Genomic DNA, 20,679 nt, shown 5'->3' with positions numbered 1-20,679 from the left:
TGATGTTGACATCGGAACAAACAGAGAAACGGACCAGAAATAGTTCAATAAAGTCTGAACAAAACTTGTATAAAACCACGAACTTAGTGCAATACATATATAGGTGTTCATATTCCCTAATCAACCGTTGCAAGCAGACCTCTCAAAATTGGAGTATTTAAATCTAATGAATGACTTTTAAAGGGCTTTCTCCGTCGTCTAAAATGTTCCAAACGTAGATACTGTTCATAGCGGTAAAGACGTTAGGCTACATATGTTTTTAAATGTTCACGCTTAAATTGTGGTGATTTTGTAAGACACATTCTCTCAACGTTTTGATGTTTAAACATTTCATATATTCACGCATTGTTCTTATTTTCCAGGTACTCATTGGAAGAATTGGACAACAAGGCAGTCAAGAGCAGGATATTTCTCAACTCACGCGAGATTTGTACGATAGTATGGAAAGAGAGACCGATCTGAAAGATCAACTGGAATTCGCACAAGAAGAAGTAAAATGCTTGAGGAAGAAAGGGGATGAATTAGAAGAAGAAAATGAAAACCTAAGCGTCCAGTTGAAAAAAATGTCAGCATCTAAAGTCACAAAGTATATGGAAAATAAGAAATCTGATGAACCAGAATTTACGGAGGCCGAAATTGAACTGCAGCTGCAACTGGATCTAAACGAACAAGAGTTGATGGTCGCCAAACGAAAAGTTCAAGACTTAGAAAAAGACAACGAAGATCTGCTTGACCATTGTAAAATTTTGAAAGGTGAACTTTGTCAAAAAGATCAACAACTTTCCATTCCACAGCCGCCGCGTTCTCCTAATGCGTATTATGAAGATAGGCTTAAGGAGATAAACCTGGAAGTAGACGAACTAAAATGGAAGATTATCGAAAAAGATCGAGAGATTGAAAAACTCTCAGCAGAAGTATCCCAAAGTCGTCAATCAAAATTACGTAAAACTCGGTCGTTAGAAACTGATTATCACGACTACTTCAGAGAACGCAAGAAACATTTGGAACTGGATCTTTCACAGAATGCTGATTTAAGAGATAAAGTAATTAACGATGAGCGTGCTGCATGTTCTCCTGAGCAATTACAATATCGCAAGCAATTAATTAGCTGTAATGACAGTCGGATTCTTGAAAATAATATATCACCCGAAGACAGGAAGGGTACAGGCGCATCTCCGATACAAACACTTGTCTTTACAAGAAGCTGGACGGAAGAAAATTCAAATAGTCTGAATCTTAATGTTTCGGGTGATAATTTAGAACAGCTCGAAGAACTTCAGAGCAGTGTGAATAGTCTTCAAATTAGAATTAGCGAATTAGAAACAGAAAATAAAAGTTTGAAGGAAAAGTTGTTACCGGAAGCGGATGCTATGTCAGGGGAAACGAAAGAAGACTTGATGGATAAAATCTTAGATATGGAAGAGGAAACAGGTAGGAAAATATCTATTTATAAACCAATTATCTTCAGAGATTATTCCGCCTTATAGGATTGCCAAAGTTGCAATCCTCCTGTATATAATGATGCTAGTAAATTACCTGTCCAAGTTTCCCAAATAACACTGTTAAATAGATAACCGGCGTATGAATCTGACAAATAATCAATCAATTTAGATATTATTTGCTTCTCATGAATATTCAAGTCCAATACAACTATTACAGATAGTATATACTGAATATTACATGTCTAAATCTGAATCACATGCTGTATCTTCCCGAGACTTCTATATCATCCCAAGGGCCAGCGGCTGCAGGCTGCAGCTGGCCTCAAATATCATTTTACACAGGTACTGCGAAAGAGTTGCCCCTATATATTCAAGTAAGATAGAAATAAAAGGTGAAAACGAAACAAGACATATAGAGGCCAGAACATCTGACTTGGGAATAGGGGCAAAAATGCGTCGGGGTTAAAGTACTTTGGCGTGATCGCTACACTCTCCCTGTAAAATATGACCACCGTGGAAAAATGTTATACAATAAATCATACATAAAAATCAGTTAAAAATGTCTGAGTCCTTTCGTTACAACGGAAAGAAACTGAATATAAATTACACAAATGTACAAACTAACTCGCTGTTAGCTGCCATGCCAGCTTCATACCAGTTTAAATCTACAAAAAGTTATGTTCCCATCGTATGTAAAATCAGTCCCAATTCTTCCCATACGAGGTTGAGATTCACGATACATCATAAGTCATGCAATAAGGACACAACATACGTCATGCCAAAAACTGATTTTGAATATAATATTTTAATTTCTTTGTAAAGACCCTATGAACGAATCAATGTTAATGCCAAAAAATGCTATCCTTAACGACTTGACAATAATATCATAACTAAATCCCTTACGAATGAGCCTATTCAACGAAAGGTTTAGTTAATATACTGGGTGAGTGTCCAGCTTTCCGTGCTTTTTGTAGAATATTACCGTAAAACAAAAGAAAAGAAATACCCGCACGTATTAATCCCTACAAGTACATCTATGAATATATTAAGGGTTGTCTTAAAGTGATAATAAGTAATACTAAACAATACAACAAAATCCATAGATACAGCGAGTAGTATATCCATTCCCTGATCGACATGCTTCGCCAATGAAGCAACTCTTAGGACTAAACATACAACTTGCGGCATCTGTGTGCTCTGTTATCTTGTTTTCGTGTTGTCCAGATAGCTTAATGAATTATTCAATACGTATTGTTCTTGGAGTGATTTGGTGATTCTTGCATGCGATCTTTGATTGCTTTAAAGACGTTGAATTGTTGCGTGGAAGATATTGCCATGTTCACTTTTTGGCCATATCCCCTGCATGCATATGCTTATCAAAACTGCACTGCGCTTAGCGTGGGATTGGAGATAAATATACTTTAGTGTGAATCAAGGTATAATAGAGTGCTCTATAAATACACATAATATTTATTTTGGCGCCAATAATTTGTCATCTTGATGGATTTGCAAACAATGAGGAAATGAGTTTATTCCAAGAAAATGTAGAAACTTTATACATTACCCGTGATAATAAGACTGATCCTCAATTAGACTATGTAATATTTTCAAATTAATTATTTCCGATTGAAAAAAAGATGTCTGGATATCTCCAATTAAAAAGTTGGGTTTTCGTGATTTTAACTGAAGTTGGTAAGGACATAACGTTTTGACGGCGTTGATAACAGAGGATATCTTTGTCATTACATTGTAACAATTTATCATTTCCAAACTAAAATGGTGAATAATTTAAAACTGCCAAACTTACAGCAGTCAAAGAAGGTCTTCAGTCTATCCTACAGCACTTGTTACTCCTGTCGTAGTGAAATTAATTCAATGTGGATCCTGGAAAATCCGGAAGATATTCTGGACACCCTCAATGTTAGATTGTATTTAGAATACTATAGCATCAACCTTTATACTACTATTCCCCATACACATTTAAAATCTCGACTACCCGATTAAAAAAAACATTATACATCGTTTTTATTCTAGAAAAGATGGTACACCTAGATACATGTGTTGTACATGGTAGAGATTCCTCACACTGTAAAATAAGATTGCAAATCGTCTTCCAAATATATCGAAGGAGTTGTTATCGAAATGCTGGTATTAATTATCGACAACATATTTGTCCAGTGTTGTGAATACGTTTTTCAAAAAACAGTCGATTGGCATTCCAATGGAAACAAATTGTGCTCCGCTACTAGCTGACCTATTCAGTCTTTCTTTGAGGCTGAATTAATAGCTGATTAAAAAGAAGAAAAATCGTTAGGCCATATCCTTATATCTCACTTTCCGCTATAAAGATGACGTATTATCATTAAACAATCCTAATTTCGGTGATTTTGTACATCGCATCTATACCAAAGAACTTGAGATAAAAGATAAAGTCAGCCTCGTATCTTGACCTTCACTTAGAAATCGATAGTTTAAGAAAATAATCGACCAAACTATACAATAAATGTGATGACTTTTAAGGTTGTTTTGCTATAAGATTGAAGTCATTACTACAAAAGATTTATGGTCGTCATTAACTCTTGAATCGTAATAGTGTATCCATCGACACCATGAAAACAGATTTGTTCACCGTGTCATAGTCTTCCTGCCCCTTTTCGTCTACCCCGGATGAGAAATTTTATGAGCAACTCGGCATGAGTTTTTAGAAAAGAAGAGGACGATTACCCAACCGGTGCAGCTGGTCCATGCTCTCAGCTGCTCATTTAGTTTTGTTTCTTTCTGCGTGTTATTTTGATTATGTCATTTTCTTTGTCTTGTTTATTATTTTACCTGTCTAGTCTTTATACTAGTACTTGGATTATATTCTTTTCATTTTCGCCCGAATCTTGATTCCGTTGATTACTCCGTTAAAACAATGAGTTTCAGTAGTTGAATAATAGTTTGCAGAAGTAAAATACCCAAACTTGAGCCAGGCCGTCTTTGGTCTTTTTCCGCTATTTCTCTTTTCTATTGAACCAGTCAAATTACGAGATAACCGCATCGCATTGTATTTGAAGATTTGGAGGCGTCAATCTTGGCTTCAGCGGTGGCAATATTGAGTGCACTGGCGACATGTAAGCGGAGTAAACGGATATTTGTCACCGTCAAATCTAGTACCTATTTTTTATTTGGTTGCCAGTAATGTGTCTTCTTGATGTATAAGCTGTAAACGGGGAAATTATCTTATTTCAAGAAACTGAATATACTGTACATGTAGTACATGTATATAAGACAAGTCCTCAGTGACATCACGTACGTTAGATCATAAATTGTTCATCTCCGGATGAAAGTACGTCTGGTTGCTATCATTTTTATTTTAGTGAAAGGAAAGTAAGTACATGTTTAGGAATTCAAACTAGGAACTACAATACAAATCAAATGTTCGAATGATAGCCCTGGTAATCGTTAAGACCTATAGACGTTACGCACGATGTTGCACCCCTTAACGTATGTAAACACAATATTATTACGTCAGTATAATGAAAAATTAACATTGTGGCTTAAACGACATGTAGACAGTGAGGAAGATAAAAAAAAGAGAAATGAGATTTAGACAGGGAAAAAAAATCTAAAATGAGTTTAAACAAAAGAATAAACAAAACTTTCATGCTAGAACATTAAGTACTCTGTTGACGGACACAAAAGTCAATTAGTAAAATTTCTGACATATTTTTCTCTGCGTTGGTGTAATAATTCACTAAAGCGTATATTATGTTTTCGCCTGACACAAGCATCTTGATTAGTAGGATTTTTGCAATAATTAAATCTCATTATTTTTCTTTTTTTTAGATTAAAATATACTACTATAGATTTGATATAGGCTTGATACCGACTAATCTTAACTTCTTTTTACTACTAAGTATAGTTGATTACATCACTGTTGAAAAAAAAATTGGGTTTCAGCAGAAGTTGCATTTAATTGATTCTTACGCTTAATTTAACAGTATTCAAAATAATAACTTGGGAAATATAAAATGTTTTCTTCATTAGCTGTAACCATATAAAACACTTTTGTATTACGTGTCAAATTAGATGAAACGGTATAAAGATTGATGAAAGTTTATTTTTTTAGACATTTTACTGATGGGCGCGACAGTGCAATTAGTACGTATTCGTCTGCCAAAAACATGAACTGCATGTAAACTTAAGTTTATTAATTAAGTTATAAGATGTTTTGACTAATTAAGCTGTATTTTGGTAATAGATACATGCAACTGAGTCAATTAATAAAACGTCTTGAACGTACTTTCTGGGTTGGTGTTATAATTGACTTTGGCATATATTTTATGTTTTGATATAAAAGTTTTTTTAAGCTTGGTAAGAAGCTTTTAAATCGTCAAGTAACGATGTGAAGGGAACGATTTTTAGACAATCAACCATAAAAAAAGGCAAAAAGAGGGTATTTTCCAGAGTTCAAATAAAAGTGGAATACAGCATTCACCATGCCGCCAGCTCCTACCAACGCTATGGACATGTTTAAAAAGCTGTACGAATTTAATATTAGTAAATACAATTACATATTAGAAACTAAACTAAACAAACAAATAACAATAATAATGATAATAATAACATGCAGTAATTTAAACCAAACACAATTTAAACTCCACAAACACAGAACCACTCTCGGACTATGGATATGTGTATGCGTATCACTTCAGTAGGAGTTTACGTATTCCCAGATTAGTCCTTATCTTACAAGCTTTGTGGTATAAATAATTATTTTTTTTTAAATTATGGTAATCGGTGCACATCATTCGTATTCACTTTTGGTGAAAAAATATCGCCTTTTTATCAGTAACTAAGGTACGCCCCGATATTTGTAACCCGTATCCGTACCAAATTTCCCGTACCCAAATCACTATATCTCTGATTTTTCTATTATTATTACGATTTTTTAATGACATGTGGTCCTTAATGATGTTTTGAATCAATTGAAGTTAAAAATAGTTGAAAAGATTTATGGTATTTTCAAACTCAATCGATTTTATGTTCTCAAAAGTCTCGAAATGTGTAACCGGAAGTTACCGTACCAAACTATAATTGACTATTTCTTCCTTTGAAGTCTGAATTTAACGTTTTTTCTGAAAACATTCAGTGGTTAAAAGTTTGGATAACGTTTTGAAAGATTTGATATTGCCTTAAAAAAAGATTCATCGGAGTTTGAATTCCACACCGTACTGTAGCACGAATCTCCGTACCAGCAAATAGTGGATACGATCTTATCAAGAATGAAAAAGAAAGTCTCATAAATAGGATCTTTTGCGATTTTAATTTTTTGCCCTTGAATATATTAATGATATTATGGTGTCCAATGTAAAATTCATAATAAAAATGTATAAATAACAAAAATGCTGTAGTATGATTTATGGTACGGGAATTTGGGTTACACATTTCGGTACTTTTGAAAATCAAATAAGGATCAAATTAAAATGATTGATTCTATCCTAGCTATCATATCATTTTGTTAATGGGTACAATATATCAGCTGGAAATACCACGTAATAATGGAGAAATCGGCAAAAGGGTACGGGTTACACATTTCGGTATGTACCGTAACTAATAAAAAACAACTTGAGGTTGAATTACTTGAATTTTAGTCAATTGTTTAAAATGAAAGTGGACATTTTTGCAATTTTTGAGTGAAAGAGCTTGGGATCATAATTCTTAAATAAACAAATATACAGTTGTATTGAATTGTATGCTTTGCCATGGAAAATGATTAGGAAAACAATCAAAGTGCTGAGGCACTGAGTCAAGGAAGACCTCATAAATATTAATATAACCAAATTGCAAGCTAAATAAACCGGTCAAAACAAAGTCATTTTAAAGAGAACCATCTGTTTTAATGAAATGCATATCAATACTGCTTATTTATTAATGTATTTATGGATCTTATTTTCTTTTATTGTTTTTGGTATTTCTGGCTGTGTACGTATATGTCCTCAAATTTCTTGACACTTTACACCTAAAGCAGCATTTCTTCAAAAATATGATCTACACTGTGAATCACTGACTATCAATATTAGATGGATTTTCAAAGTAAGGAAAAATCCACACTTTGAAATTTCGGGTTGGCGATGCATGAAGTAGAAATGAACACTGTTGGTTAGGGGAACTAGGTTGACCAAGGACCTAATCTAAAGGGAGAAATGAGCAAAAAAAAATTCTCCTTGTTTGTGCTCTCTTTGACAGTGATTTGTAATAGATTAAATGAACAATATGTCAGTATTGTTAGTTTTTAAACAGAATTTACTAAAGCTTGTCCTTGTCGTTGTTGTCTAGATTTGGCCCTGAGTTGAAAATGTCTAAACTATACACTTTTTTTACAATAAAAATTTCCTTTCTCTAGGAAGTTTTCAATTCAAATAAGGATACAAACTCTTGTTATCAAAATTACTATGCAGTTTAAAGATCTTTAAACTAAAAAAAACCTTTCTTTGTACCACATATATTTTAGCAATTTAAGATTCCAATCAAGATGGAAAGTCAAGGATGAACAGATGTAGTGAATACAGGAAACATTATGTCTTTCTTTATAACAAATGCATTTTGAATATAAATCCATCTTTTTATTTTCCAAAACAGAAAGGTTACATGTGAACCCATAACCCATGAGTACCACTATTAATGATGAATCATTATTGCGCTTAAGCAGAGTGTTTTAATGTATGTTCATTTCTTTCATTTCTTCCTGCATGATTGTTTCACCAATATGTATTATATTAAAATACAAGTAACTCTTATGTTTTGCCAACAAATAAGTGCTACTAAACCAGACTTAATATTTGTAGTTTTTATTAAGGGCTGTTTACATGTACCAGTACTTGAGAAACATGAACTTCGTTTCATGCATAAATAGTGTCCCAGCACAAAAATAGTCCATTTTGCTTTTGCTTTCTTCTCTCTACATCTAGTGAAACTTTAAAAGGGATTACCACTGAAAAGAAATCAAGGAAAAAATGATAACAGTGCCTTTGATAATTGCAATATGTTACAATATGTAAATGCATGAAAATATGCATGTATTTTAGCCACATCATATGGAAGTACAGAAACCTCCTCTTGATGAGAAATATTTTTACATGTAAATGTAATTGTGTGCGAAATCAGGCGAAGTAGAGGTTGGGTGGTTATCATTGTCCCAGGTTTTTACTGGTTTTAAGCCACCAAGTCAGTACTAGTTGATTGAAATTTCGCAAACAGTATTTCTGTAACATTATAATTTCTGTCCTACATTATAAAAAGTTAATACAATAAATATATATTATATTTTAGTTTTCTGAAATGTTATTCATAAAATATCTCTATCAGCTGTCTTAATAAAGAAAAAAATAAACACTTCTTTGTCTTAAAATAAGTCAAATTTATCTTAAATAAAACATAGCAAACTTTTCAAAAATGTAGTACTGTGTACTTCATGAGCACATCTTTGTTTCAATAACTGTTAATAACAGGGAACATAAGTAAGAGTAGAATAGGTTACTTTTCACCTGACTGACAGGTGGTCATTGTTAAAACAACATCCCCTCATAACCAGGAAGATCATTAAAGTGGTTTGAAGTGGTGAGTTTAAACAATAAGTTAAAGTCATTTCATGACCTAGACAAAACTTCTAAATACAGAAACTGGAAAGTTTACTAATGATATTGCTTTAGGGCTTTTCTCATTCTGATGATTTATAATGATATCTGAACCCCCATTTCAATATATCTGGATCCATCCCTGTATGTTGATTTATTTATTAGCAATTAATGTCACACTGTAAAGTATATAACAAATTTGATACATGTATTATTGTCTTTTGTAGTTTTCAGTATAAACTTCCTGTTCACAGACATACAAATGTAAACTGCAAATTTTGCCAAGACATATGACAACTGTTCTACACTAGCAATGTTGACAGTAGACCTATCACCAGTTCTGAAAATTTTAATCATTTTGTACGTTGGAAGTATATGAACAAACTTGTGTATACCTTCGCTTACCTAATACATTGTACATGCATGAATGTCCCTGAAAATCAGCTCTTAGGAAAAGTCTACTTTTGGGTGCCTTGATATCCATCATATTTTCAATCCACTCTCTGGGACATAGAATTTCTAACCTAATTGACTGTGTGGAATATGTGACAGCATGATGCTGTACAATTTGTTCCTGCACAAATTCAGGGAAACTTGGATAACTCATACTTTTCATTAAATGCATACCATGAGGTGCACACCAATAGGAAATGTAACAAATGTTAATAATTCGTTCTACTTATTGATATTAATAAATGATTTATCAACACATTAATAAATATTTATCAACATGTTAATAATTTATCTATTTATTGATATCAATAAATCATTTATGCACTTGTTGATAAATATTTATTAACATGTTATTGAATATCTATTGATATCAATAAATGGGGAATAAATTCCACTTGCCATATAACTCAACATATATGTAGGTCAAGGCGAGTGATATGCACTATATGTTGTGCATATCATTATGTATGACTAAGGGTTTGATATAGTCCAACGGTGTGATATAGGGAATGCGATATACATGTACATTGCATGTCTAAGGGTGTGATATACAGTATGCCATATAGGTCTAGGGGTGTGATTTACATTTGTACAGTATGCAATATAGGTCTAGGGGTACGCAAAATAGGTCTAGGCTTGTGATTTAGGGTATACGATATAAGTCTAGGGATGTGATATAGGATATTCGATATAGGTCTAGGGGTGTGATAAAGATCAGCCACAATAATAATGATTGAGAATTTGAGAATGGGACAATTTCTAATACAATCAAAATGTAATGAAATCATTTTTAACATATTTAGGAAAATTTTCAGCAGGAATGTCATACGCGGGGACTCTTTATGCTGTGAAAGCTTGTTTGACTACATATAAATACTTAATTTTTACTAGATATCCCTCTTTTTGATAGATCAAGATCAACTACTGAATGTGATAAATGTGCCACATGTCCTCATTTCATCCCAATCTAATTCATATTAGATTTTAATTGCTCCCCCTTTTTTCTTTGTCGCATGACTTCATGTGACATAGAAAAAAGGGGGAGCAATTAAAATCTAATTTTAATTATACTACCTTTCATTCTTACCTTTGAAACAGACATTGTTTATGTTTCTGTTTTGAAATCGTATTAATTTAACAAGTCCATGATTCGAATGTTTATTTTCTAGTTTAAATACTTCATATTGTTTGCTACATGTACATTTGTATGTTTATTCATTTACATATACACATTGCTTGCATTTTAAATTCCTGGGATCAAATCAAACCCACATGATATATATAGGATTTACATGTATTTAACAGTACTATGTGTATAAAATATAGAACAACTTGAAAACTCTTAGCATATGTAAAAATATTTTTTTTATCAAATTTGTTCACAAAAATACCTGTAATTTACAAACACTATACCTAGAGCACTTTCAAACCTTCAGGATCTGGCACAGGCGGATCCACACACTTTGAAAATGAGGGGTGGCAGCTTGGGTTCCTCAGAAAAGGGGGTGCTAGGATATTATTTGCCATTTTTCTCTATTTTACACATGAAAATTAGAATTTTTCCATAAAAAGGACGGATGCCATCTCCCCCACCCTCACTGTAATCATAAACATTAAAACTATACTTACGTTTTTTGTACATCACAAAAAGCGTACATTGCAGCTCCGAAAATCCTTTATTAGAAGCTCCTGACATTCTCAAAAGATTTTTATAGTCTTGATAGTAGTTTACATTTAACTCCTTAGTAAGATTGATAAACAATTAACACTTTCAAACCTACAGGACCCATCTTGTAGTCGTAGACATTAACAATATACTAACAACATTGTACATTGTAGATTCAAAAAATCCGTCATTAAAAACTTCCGACATCTTGTGAATGTTTGACCGGGTTGCAACCTCGGTGTTAACCGAAAACCAGATTGAAAATCCGAAGACCCCAATAAAACACGTTTTTGGGTGGTATAATTGCTCACTGTGTTATTTAAACACACTTACAAATAAGTTTTTTTTATTAGTATTCCAGCACTTTCTACATACCTAACGAAAGTGTAATAATCAATATGGCGTCAGTACTTTTAAATTGGTCACTTGTCCTTCCGACGCCATATTGTTTTCGGTTGTTGGAGGTACCGTGTTTGACATGCGTCAGGTCAATTGAAAAAAATAGTCCTGCTCGCTAAGACAAAATTCAAATAGTTTAAAATAAGCACATAATCATAGAAATATTGCAATTCAACAAATATTACAAAAGGTTTAATGTCATAATACTGCCATCTCTTACGAAAAATAAAGCATCACATATTGATTGGTGGCGGAGCGATATACTAACGTATAGGTGGAAAAAGGGGGAGGGTGAAGAGAACAGACCGCGGAATATTTAGGCGGTTCCATACGGCAATATCACACTTCCGTTTGAATCCCACTTGCCGACGATCTCTAAGTCAAGTTCAGGCTATAAATAGCCTTCCTTGACAAAAACCGTATGTGTTACGGTTGAGCCGGAGCATCTTTTAGTTTAAATATTGCTGTGTGGAACATCTTGATATATGCTACATATAAAAGCAGTGTACATATATTCAAAGTCATAAAAATACGCAGGCACATCACTGTATTTCATAATGAAATTACTTACCACTTCCGGGTCAAAAGGTCACCCCTTTATATTTAGAACCAAAAACACTGAACCTAGATCTATACATTGTTATTGCATGGGTAGTGTGTATGTTGATCAAAAGTAGTCAAAATAAAGCTGAGAATGTTCACTAAAATAATATTTGTAATTTACTACAAAAGTGCATGAATATTGTTTACATGTGTGAGTAATTTGCTTCCATACTTTCAGAGCACAAACTTCTATGATCATCATACCATTAGTATACTCATTTTGGAAGCCTCATTGTCCAAGCTTCATATTGGTGTGTACCTTTAAGACATCTTTTGTCTTGGGTATTTACAGTGAAACTTACTTTTTTACAATGTTATTTAATGGAAATGTTAGAGATGGTTAATGAGTTCATAAACAATTTGTATGTCCCAATAGTAATTTCAGATTCGACCACTATTTTTTTCAGATAGTCATAGTCGACATAGTCAATGCTATCAAAGTACATTTTTGTATTTGTACTTTGGTTCTATAATCTGTCATGAGTTTATATTCAAGTAGAATAGTTTTATTTTGACATGTTTTCAAATTCTGATGAAGCTATCGCTGCCAAAAATATGCGTCCTACCTGCTTCCTATCTTGTAAGTTGTCTATCTGATATACCTAAGCTAATTCGAGAGAAACATACACTAGGATAAATAAAGCAAATCTTTATTTGATTCTATGTATTAAAGAATTAGTATACGGAATATTTGACTTTATTAGCTAAAATCTTTACAAACAAATGTAGCTCCTTTGAATACTTTGTTAGAACGTATTGATATTGGCTTTGGCTTACTATTTTGATGTTGTGAGTACTTCTTGTATATATTTTATGTTGTAGGTCTTGAACTTTCTAAGTGTTTAGTTTCAATGCCGCTTATGAGAAGTCATACCTTTACCTTGTCACATGTAAATAGCACACCGAAGTTTTGAATACTTATATGATTTTGGTTCACACATTATTAAAAAACAAAAAAAAAAGTTTATTTTTAAAATTCCATGCTGTAAACTTCTGTGTTGACAGCATCAATAAATATCTTTAAACATTGTTGGCATTATTCATGGATATAAGTTCTATTCTGAACAGTACATCCATGCAATGACTACTCCTTGAACTCTAAATGACTAGCAGATAAAGAATTAACATTACAAAAATACAAGAAGTAGAATTAATTAGCCATGTTAATCAGTTTATTATCTGCATGTGTTTAATAGTACACGATTTTGGTCGACTTGATAGCATTTTCATTGATGTAACTATATTTTTAGAATGAATGTCGGACTGAAATTATCAGTAAGAGTAGTATGGAATGCGCACTTTTAATTTGAAAATATGAAGCGAAACCATTGTCAAAGAATAAAATATGTGTAACTGGAATTGCATCCTTTTCTCTGGATTCAAAATAAATAGAATATTAATTATTTTGAAAGTTGTTCTATTTGTATGCACAGGTTTCAATGTAGCCAGGAACATGTTCAAAATAATCAAAGTAAAAAAAGGATAAATTTTATGAAGGTTTTAGATGGAAGTCGTAGTGTCAATGCATCATTATTGAATTCAAAACTTATTTGATTGAGTGGATCGTTGTATAAAATGACTCACTCACAAATTAAACGAAAAAACGAAAAGCTTCATATAATGTTTGTGAATTGGTGAGTTCGCATACTAATGAACGCCTCAAAAACAGCTTTTATGTTTTTTTTTTAATTCAACACTATATAAAACCTTTAGTGCAATTGAATACAAAATATACTGCTCATATATATATTGCAATGTAATTTTGATATGCTGTACACGTGTTTCAAGGCGTAACCTCTCATATCAAATATATTGGAAGACGTTAACAAGTATTCCAAACCAAAATTATCAAATAGTAAGCCAAATCCATCACCACGAAGTTCTACAATGTGCAATACAAGGAACGAAGCCTCAGTATTTTAGGTATTTTGAACTTTGTAATACTGCTACTCGTGATGAATATGGGAAATGAAGTCTAATGTTTTATTTCGTGTAATAGAACCGTTCATACAAATGAACGAAAAAAATCAGTCAATCAAAATTGACGTAACAATCAAAGGCTCGAAAGACAAATGAGACAAATAAGCACAAAACTAATAGTACATGAACGTATTGCAAGCCTTCGAGTTGAGTCAGCCGAAAATATTTTGGTTGTAATGTCTATATGATGTTATGTTTACTCCATTGGACACGAATTTGAACTTAAAACACTAATCTCTTATGCAACATTTTCGATTGCACAATGTATAGAGTTACACCAGGACAATACGTTACGTAATTTGTCTGATTATAATTGTACAGTTTTGCACCGAATACGTTGCTTGTCACATTCTGTATCAATTTATCTTTGTGCTGATTAGAAGGGAGTACAGTTGAAATTTTACCAGACAATAGGGCTCTTAAATTTGATGTACTAGTATTTTGTGTAGGAACACACAGTTTTGTCTGATAGGAATATTACAATAAACACAGTGCACTCTTGCCTTACACTGTCACATTTGCAATAAACCTTATTCGCATTCACCAATTCTTCATTTCCAATACGCCATATTTCACCATTGTTAAAAACTACATTTAATTTTTTTTCGTTTTTGTTGCATAAATTAAATTTAATTAAAAAAAATCAGAATCATCTTTTCAAATAAGCTATTATCAATCCCATTTCAAAGTCATGATACACAATAAAAGAGAGAGCTTACCCAATTCAAGGACTATACTACATGTTCCTTTTACAAACTTCATGTTATACTAGACTGCTCAAAATTAGGATAGAACAGGACAGTGATTCTTTTATATTATAGTCATCACTACAAAAGGTTTATGGTCATGAACTCGTGGATTGTAATGGTGTATCCATCTGCACCATGAGAACAGATTTGTTCTCCTTGTCATAATATTCATTAACTCTTTCGTCTATCCCTGATATTGTATGACACATAACCAACCAGTGCACCTGGTCCATGTTCCCACGTTTTGTGAAGTTGGAGTTGCTCATTTACTTTTGTTTCTTTGTACGTGTAATTTTGGTTTATTTCATGTTCTTTGTTGTGTGTGTTTATTTTCTTTGTTCCTTTTATTATCCTTGGATTATGTTCTGTTGGTTATCATCCGAATCTTGGTTACCTTGGTTTCCTTGTATTAATTCTGAATATTGTTGCAAGTTTTGTAGATCCTTAAATAAATCACAGCAATTCCTCCAGGTAGCTTTGACCACAGTTGTCGATGTTTGAAAGTGCAAATGGTCTTGTAGTAGAAATCCTTATTTTGCTGCCATTTATTGTTTTGTTGCCTTTTAAATACTAATTTAATTTGATTTAATCATCTGTTTTGTTGTTGGTTTCATCATGTAATCATTCTATTGTTGTTTATATGTAAACTATCACTTTGACTGCTTGTTGACGGATGCTTTATTAGTATGACACAAACTCATTGAATGTGAAATTTAATATTGAATTTGTTAAGCAAATTTCGTTGTATTCACCAATTCTGTTATCCCGTCGACCACACATCAGACAAAGCAGTTTTGAATAATTTGCCGTTAAATATGAAAATTCTCGACAATTGTTAAATATTTCTTATGTTAATATCTGCCAAGTTTGTGTCATTAAGCAAATCATGCTGTGTATATAAAAAGTTTTTTTTTAAATAAAAGTACAGGTGTCTTAATGATCTATCTGACAGAATGTAAACCAACTTATTTTCGCGGAATCTTTATTTCGCGAATCAAGAATAAAATACAGTTATTTGTTTTCTTAATTTACAAGATAAATGTGATTAGACATTGAAATGCCACATATTTTGGAAGTATTACTTTATCTAGGATTTGGTTTCCTCGCCAGCGAAATTTGTTCCACAGTAAAGTGTTTCTGAACGTTTTATATTTTACATCGATTTTTATTTTTAGGTGTATTGTTTTTGTAAAATCAGGCAAAATGAGAAAAATCAGACATGTATGTCAAAACTCACCGATCTGGATCTGATAATATAATTTTAATTTTACTCGATGATGTTTTCTCTACTTGGAAAGGCCATCACTTGATGTCTGCATTACTGGATTTGCTCAAAATGTTTGAATAGAATTTAAAAAAAGGTTAAATTCTCTGCCCTTGAAATTTTCATTTTCAGTGCATTTGCATAAATTATTGCTCACTTTATCAAAGTATTACGAAAAATCTCGTCTTTTTGCGTTGATTCTGATTATGCAAATAGTCAAATTAAACTTTCGAAATGGTGCTTTTTATCACTACGTGTTTCATCTACTGCCTGATTCTCACAGAGACTAACCCTTAACATATAAGTTTTCTGCACGTGTGTATTTTTGTCGATACAGTTAATCATTATGAATCAAGATAAACTTATGTACATATGTGCGCTGTATGAGTAGTGAAGATGTATATTATTTTCTAGGAAAATTCTCAACTGGGCGGACCAACATTTTATTGTTTGTTTTTATGTTTGTTTCGATTGACAGATAAAATTATACATTGTGGACAAGTCGTTTTGTGTCAGTGTCAAGACCATTACATGACACTGATTGATTGATGACTTGCAATACATTAAGGAAATTAGGTTCAGAACATTTTGGTATTCAAGGGCGTATATATGAAATCAAGGTACACACATAATTTTAAAATTAAGTGTATATCATATTATAAAAAACGATGTATCTTTTTGTATTTATTTCATATTTACAAATTTTGTAGGCATTTATGTCTCCGATATGAGTGAACGTCTGTTAATCTGCCTTGAAATTTAGCGGATTTGTGTTTTATCGAAGGCTGTGCTGTTGTATCATATAACAAAAATGTTTTCACCAAAATCAGCAAAATGTTTGATTTTGAACAAAGCTTACAAATGTGGTTATACCAATTACAACCATCTATATCACCGTCCTTCCAATACGAAATCCTCCTTTCCTATCACCTTTTTGAGGTAGACCTAGGGTAAGGGACACAACTCTTACAAATCATTGGAATGTTTGTATCCATCATTTTACATCGATCTCACGTAAACATCAAAGTAACTAGGACTGATTTCATTCTATTTCAAATGAAAGCTTGCTAGGCTTTGGTGAATTTGAATATGATACAAGCATATCACTGATTTCATGAGTTATGTCCCCTACCCTAGGTCTACCTCATTAAACCATAGAATGGAACGTTTATCCTCTACATGGACAGCATGTCACGGTTAAGTCAGATCTATTTCAGCAGTACCAAGTGTACCAAATATGCTTTGCTGGCATTGAATTAAAAAAGGACATAATCAATTTTACACAAAATATAAAAAAGAAGATCTAAAGGTCAAAGGAAATAAATTAATGGAATTGAGTTAAGTCGAGGAATTGAAAGGACTTAAACTTAACTAGAAATATATTTTTGTTCTTTGAATAACGTAAACAGTTTAACACGAAAAGGCATAAGCCGTAAAACATATTCTTCATCAGTTTAAAACGTATTAGACGTCTTCGTCATTCTTACCCTAAATATACAGAGAGATGGAACATTCATTGCCAACGATGATGATTTAATCAACGCGTGACATAACGATATATAACATTGCCAGAGATGATGCTAACGATAAAAACGGGCGGTTCACGATGTGAAAGTTACTTCCGATGTCAATCACACACTTGTTTAATAATAATTCCAGACTTTGAAACTTGTCGGTGAACATAATCTTTTTATAAAATGATAACTGATAAACTGATTTATTCAACGGGTCATAGTTTTCCTTTCCTCGTTTGTCTACCCCAGACTTGACTTTTTATGAGCAACTCGGCGGGTGTTTCTAGAAAAGCAGAGGACGCTTACCCTTCCGATGCACCTGGTCTATGCTTCCAGTTTTTTAGTGGAGTCCGAGTTGTTCATTTGCTTTTGTTACTTTGTATGTGTGATGTTAGTTACTTTATGTTCTTTCTTGTGTATGTCTGTTTTCCATGTTTGGTCTTTGTCCTTGGATAGCATTGTTTTGATTACCGCTATAACCTTGGTTCCCTTGATTACTCTTTGACAGAAACGTAATGAAATTCGAACAGTGTTCATGCGGTATCTGCATAAATATTCGAAAATGTTATTTAGGAAAAAAGCAAATAGCTTATGAATGACCGGTCAAGCGATATATTTATTTTTGGGTTTTTTTCTCGAGTTTCTACAAGTTGACCAGGCATTATAATATAAGCCCGTGTAAACGCGAAAATTATATTAGTTTCACCCGACTCCTCATGATCCACTTAGCAATCATTTTCCAAATAATTGCAATTCTGGATCGTAACTGGTACTGATCACACTTGATAAAGTGATAAACCTGATGTCAAAATAAAGTATTGATTCCTTGAACGTTTTTTTTCATAGACTGCAAACATATTAATGGTAATTTTTAACTTTTCTACTGTTCTAGCTGTCTGATATCTTCGAATTTAGGCTTCTGTTGTCATACCTAAAATGTGTGTACATTATTGAAACATGGCGTCAATTAACTGTAAAAACGTCGATTATTCGAATATAATGTGCTTCAAAGCTTTTTAAACCACAGCTATGGTTAAAAAAGAGATAAACATATGACCAAAGTCATATACTCATGGCGGTCTTTTTTGTGATGTCATTGATACATTTTAACCAATATTACAGACGTCACAACGGAATTGTACTCCAAAACAGTCGTCATTTTGTGCAACACACAGCCTGCGTGTGTAAAAAATACGAAGAAACTTATTCTATTAGAATCGAAATAAGCAGAATTACACTAGGTTGGATAGTTTTGACTATAAATCTAGTTCACTTGTAATAACTTCAGGAATTGTCGTTATTCTTTGTGCAATGAAATTCTCTTACTGCCAGTGATATATGTTACCACCAAACAATCATCACTGATAAATCACAATATTGTTTGATCTTTACTACCGATTAAAGTTTATGCTGAAATTAAGATTGGAAAAGAATGAATTGTTTTGACAGAGAAACTAATTGAAAACCGTTTTTCAAATAATGATCGAAATGGCTTCATAATTATCTGTAATATTTTTGTAATTTATGATGAATAGTTCATATGTTTAAGACAATAATTCATTACTTATTTTCTTCGACATTATAAAAAAATAAAGTTTAGCATTCTTACATGCACGTTTACATGCAAAAGATGGTATTTGAATCGTTTTAAAAATAGTATTAAAACGTTGGACAGACAACATCGTCTATAATGAAACTCGCAATACTCCGGTTGCATGGAGCTCTGCCAAATTCAATTTTAAAATGAAAAGCTTGCAGAAATCTTAATCAACAAAAATTTAAATCACAGTGAATAACCATTTACAACATTAACGTGTTGTTCAAAAGCCAAAGTTATTTTTTGGGGAAGCATAATTATGGCATCTATATCTATTCTGATTTTATCGACACTTATATTTTGTCTGTCTTTTATAACTGAAAAATCAATGATAGCTATTAATTAAAAAAAATCTGAAAAACATTAGAATATTTTGAACATTTATTTCGTTTTTAATTGTCAACCTCATGAATAACGTGATCGATAAAAAGATGATATGATTTATTTCGTTTTTAATTGTCAACCTCATGAATAACGTGATCGATAAAAAGATGATATGATTTATTTCGTTTTTAATTGTCAACCTCATAAATAACGTGATCGATAAAAAGATGATATGATTTATTTCGTTTTTAATTGTCAACCTCATGAATAACGTGATCGATAAAAAGATGATATGATTTATTTCGTTTTTAATTGTCAACCTCATGAATAAAGTGATCGATATAAAAAATGATATGATGTTTCCTATGGTATATTTCTCTACATGAAAACCTGGACGTTCAAATATTACTCGTGTGAATAGAACAATAAACCAATTTCACTGATATAAATAAGGATAAGGTACAGTAAGGGCAATAGTCGGCCCCTATTAAAACAAAACAATCGTAAGGAGTACATGACAAAAAATACAATAAGCACTGTTTAATGGATGATTAAGTTGTTAAAATTTGGTGTTAAGTTTTCACAGTTGCATTAAATTTCAGTTTTATTGCAGCCTAAATTCTGCCGTAACCAACAAAATTAGGAATAAATACAATTTGCGATGCTGCTATTGTTATTTTCAAAGGTCTCCCCCAACATGACCCAAGGATATCTAACTGAAATATAAATCTATGAAAGTGGCATTTAGAAATCACAAACAATAAGTTTGGGTGAAGGAGGCGGAGGCACTCTAAAATTGCCAAAATTATCCATAAAGTACCCGATTTCGGCGTATTTGATAGAAATTTTTAAGTATCAGGGGCTTCATGTTTTTATATGTAACTGTTTAAAGATGATATGCTTATACATGTTGTTGAATATGCTAATCCATCCCATTTATCATTCTAAATAACAGAAAAAAGATTTGCATATCAAATTCTTATATCAAGTCATGCAGTAGGACAAATGGGGCCTTACAATACCTAGTCATTCGAATAACAGTTACATGAGTACTATTTGCATACAATTA

At 32.4% G+C, this 20,679-nt stretch overlaps 1 protein-coding gene across 6 annotated transcripts in view; it reads left to right on the top strand.

The window, feature by feature from the left end:
- Positions 1–20,679, top strand: part of LOC148598313 (uncharacterized) — a 102,645-nt gene that overhangs the window by 22,393 nt on the left and 59,573 nt on the right. For all 6 annotated transcript variants that reach the window (XM_088561203.1, XM_088561202.1, XM_088561201.1 and 3 more), the window contains exon 3: positions 363–1,431. In XM_088561203.1, the coding sequence (XP_088417329.1) occupies positions 363–1,431 (1,069 nt within the window). The remainder of the gene's footprint in view (positions 1–362; positions 1,432–20,679) is intronic.

Source organism: Perna viridis, chromosome 14 (genome assembly GCF_037379345.1).
Source record: "Perna viridis isolate PV_CMFRI_1.1 ecotype Kerala chromosome 14, ASM3737934v1, whole genome shotgun sequence".
Classification (NCBI taxonomy): domain Eukaryota; kingdom Metazoa; phylum Mollusca; class Bivalvia; order Mytilida; family Mytilidae; genus Perna; species Perna viridis.
Note: the sequence above shows the minus strand (reverse complement) of the source record. Positions and strands in the feature narration are given on the sequence as shown.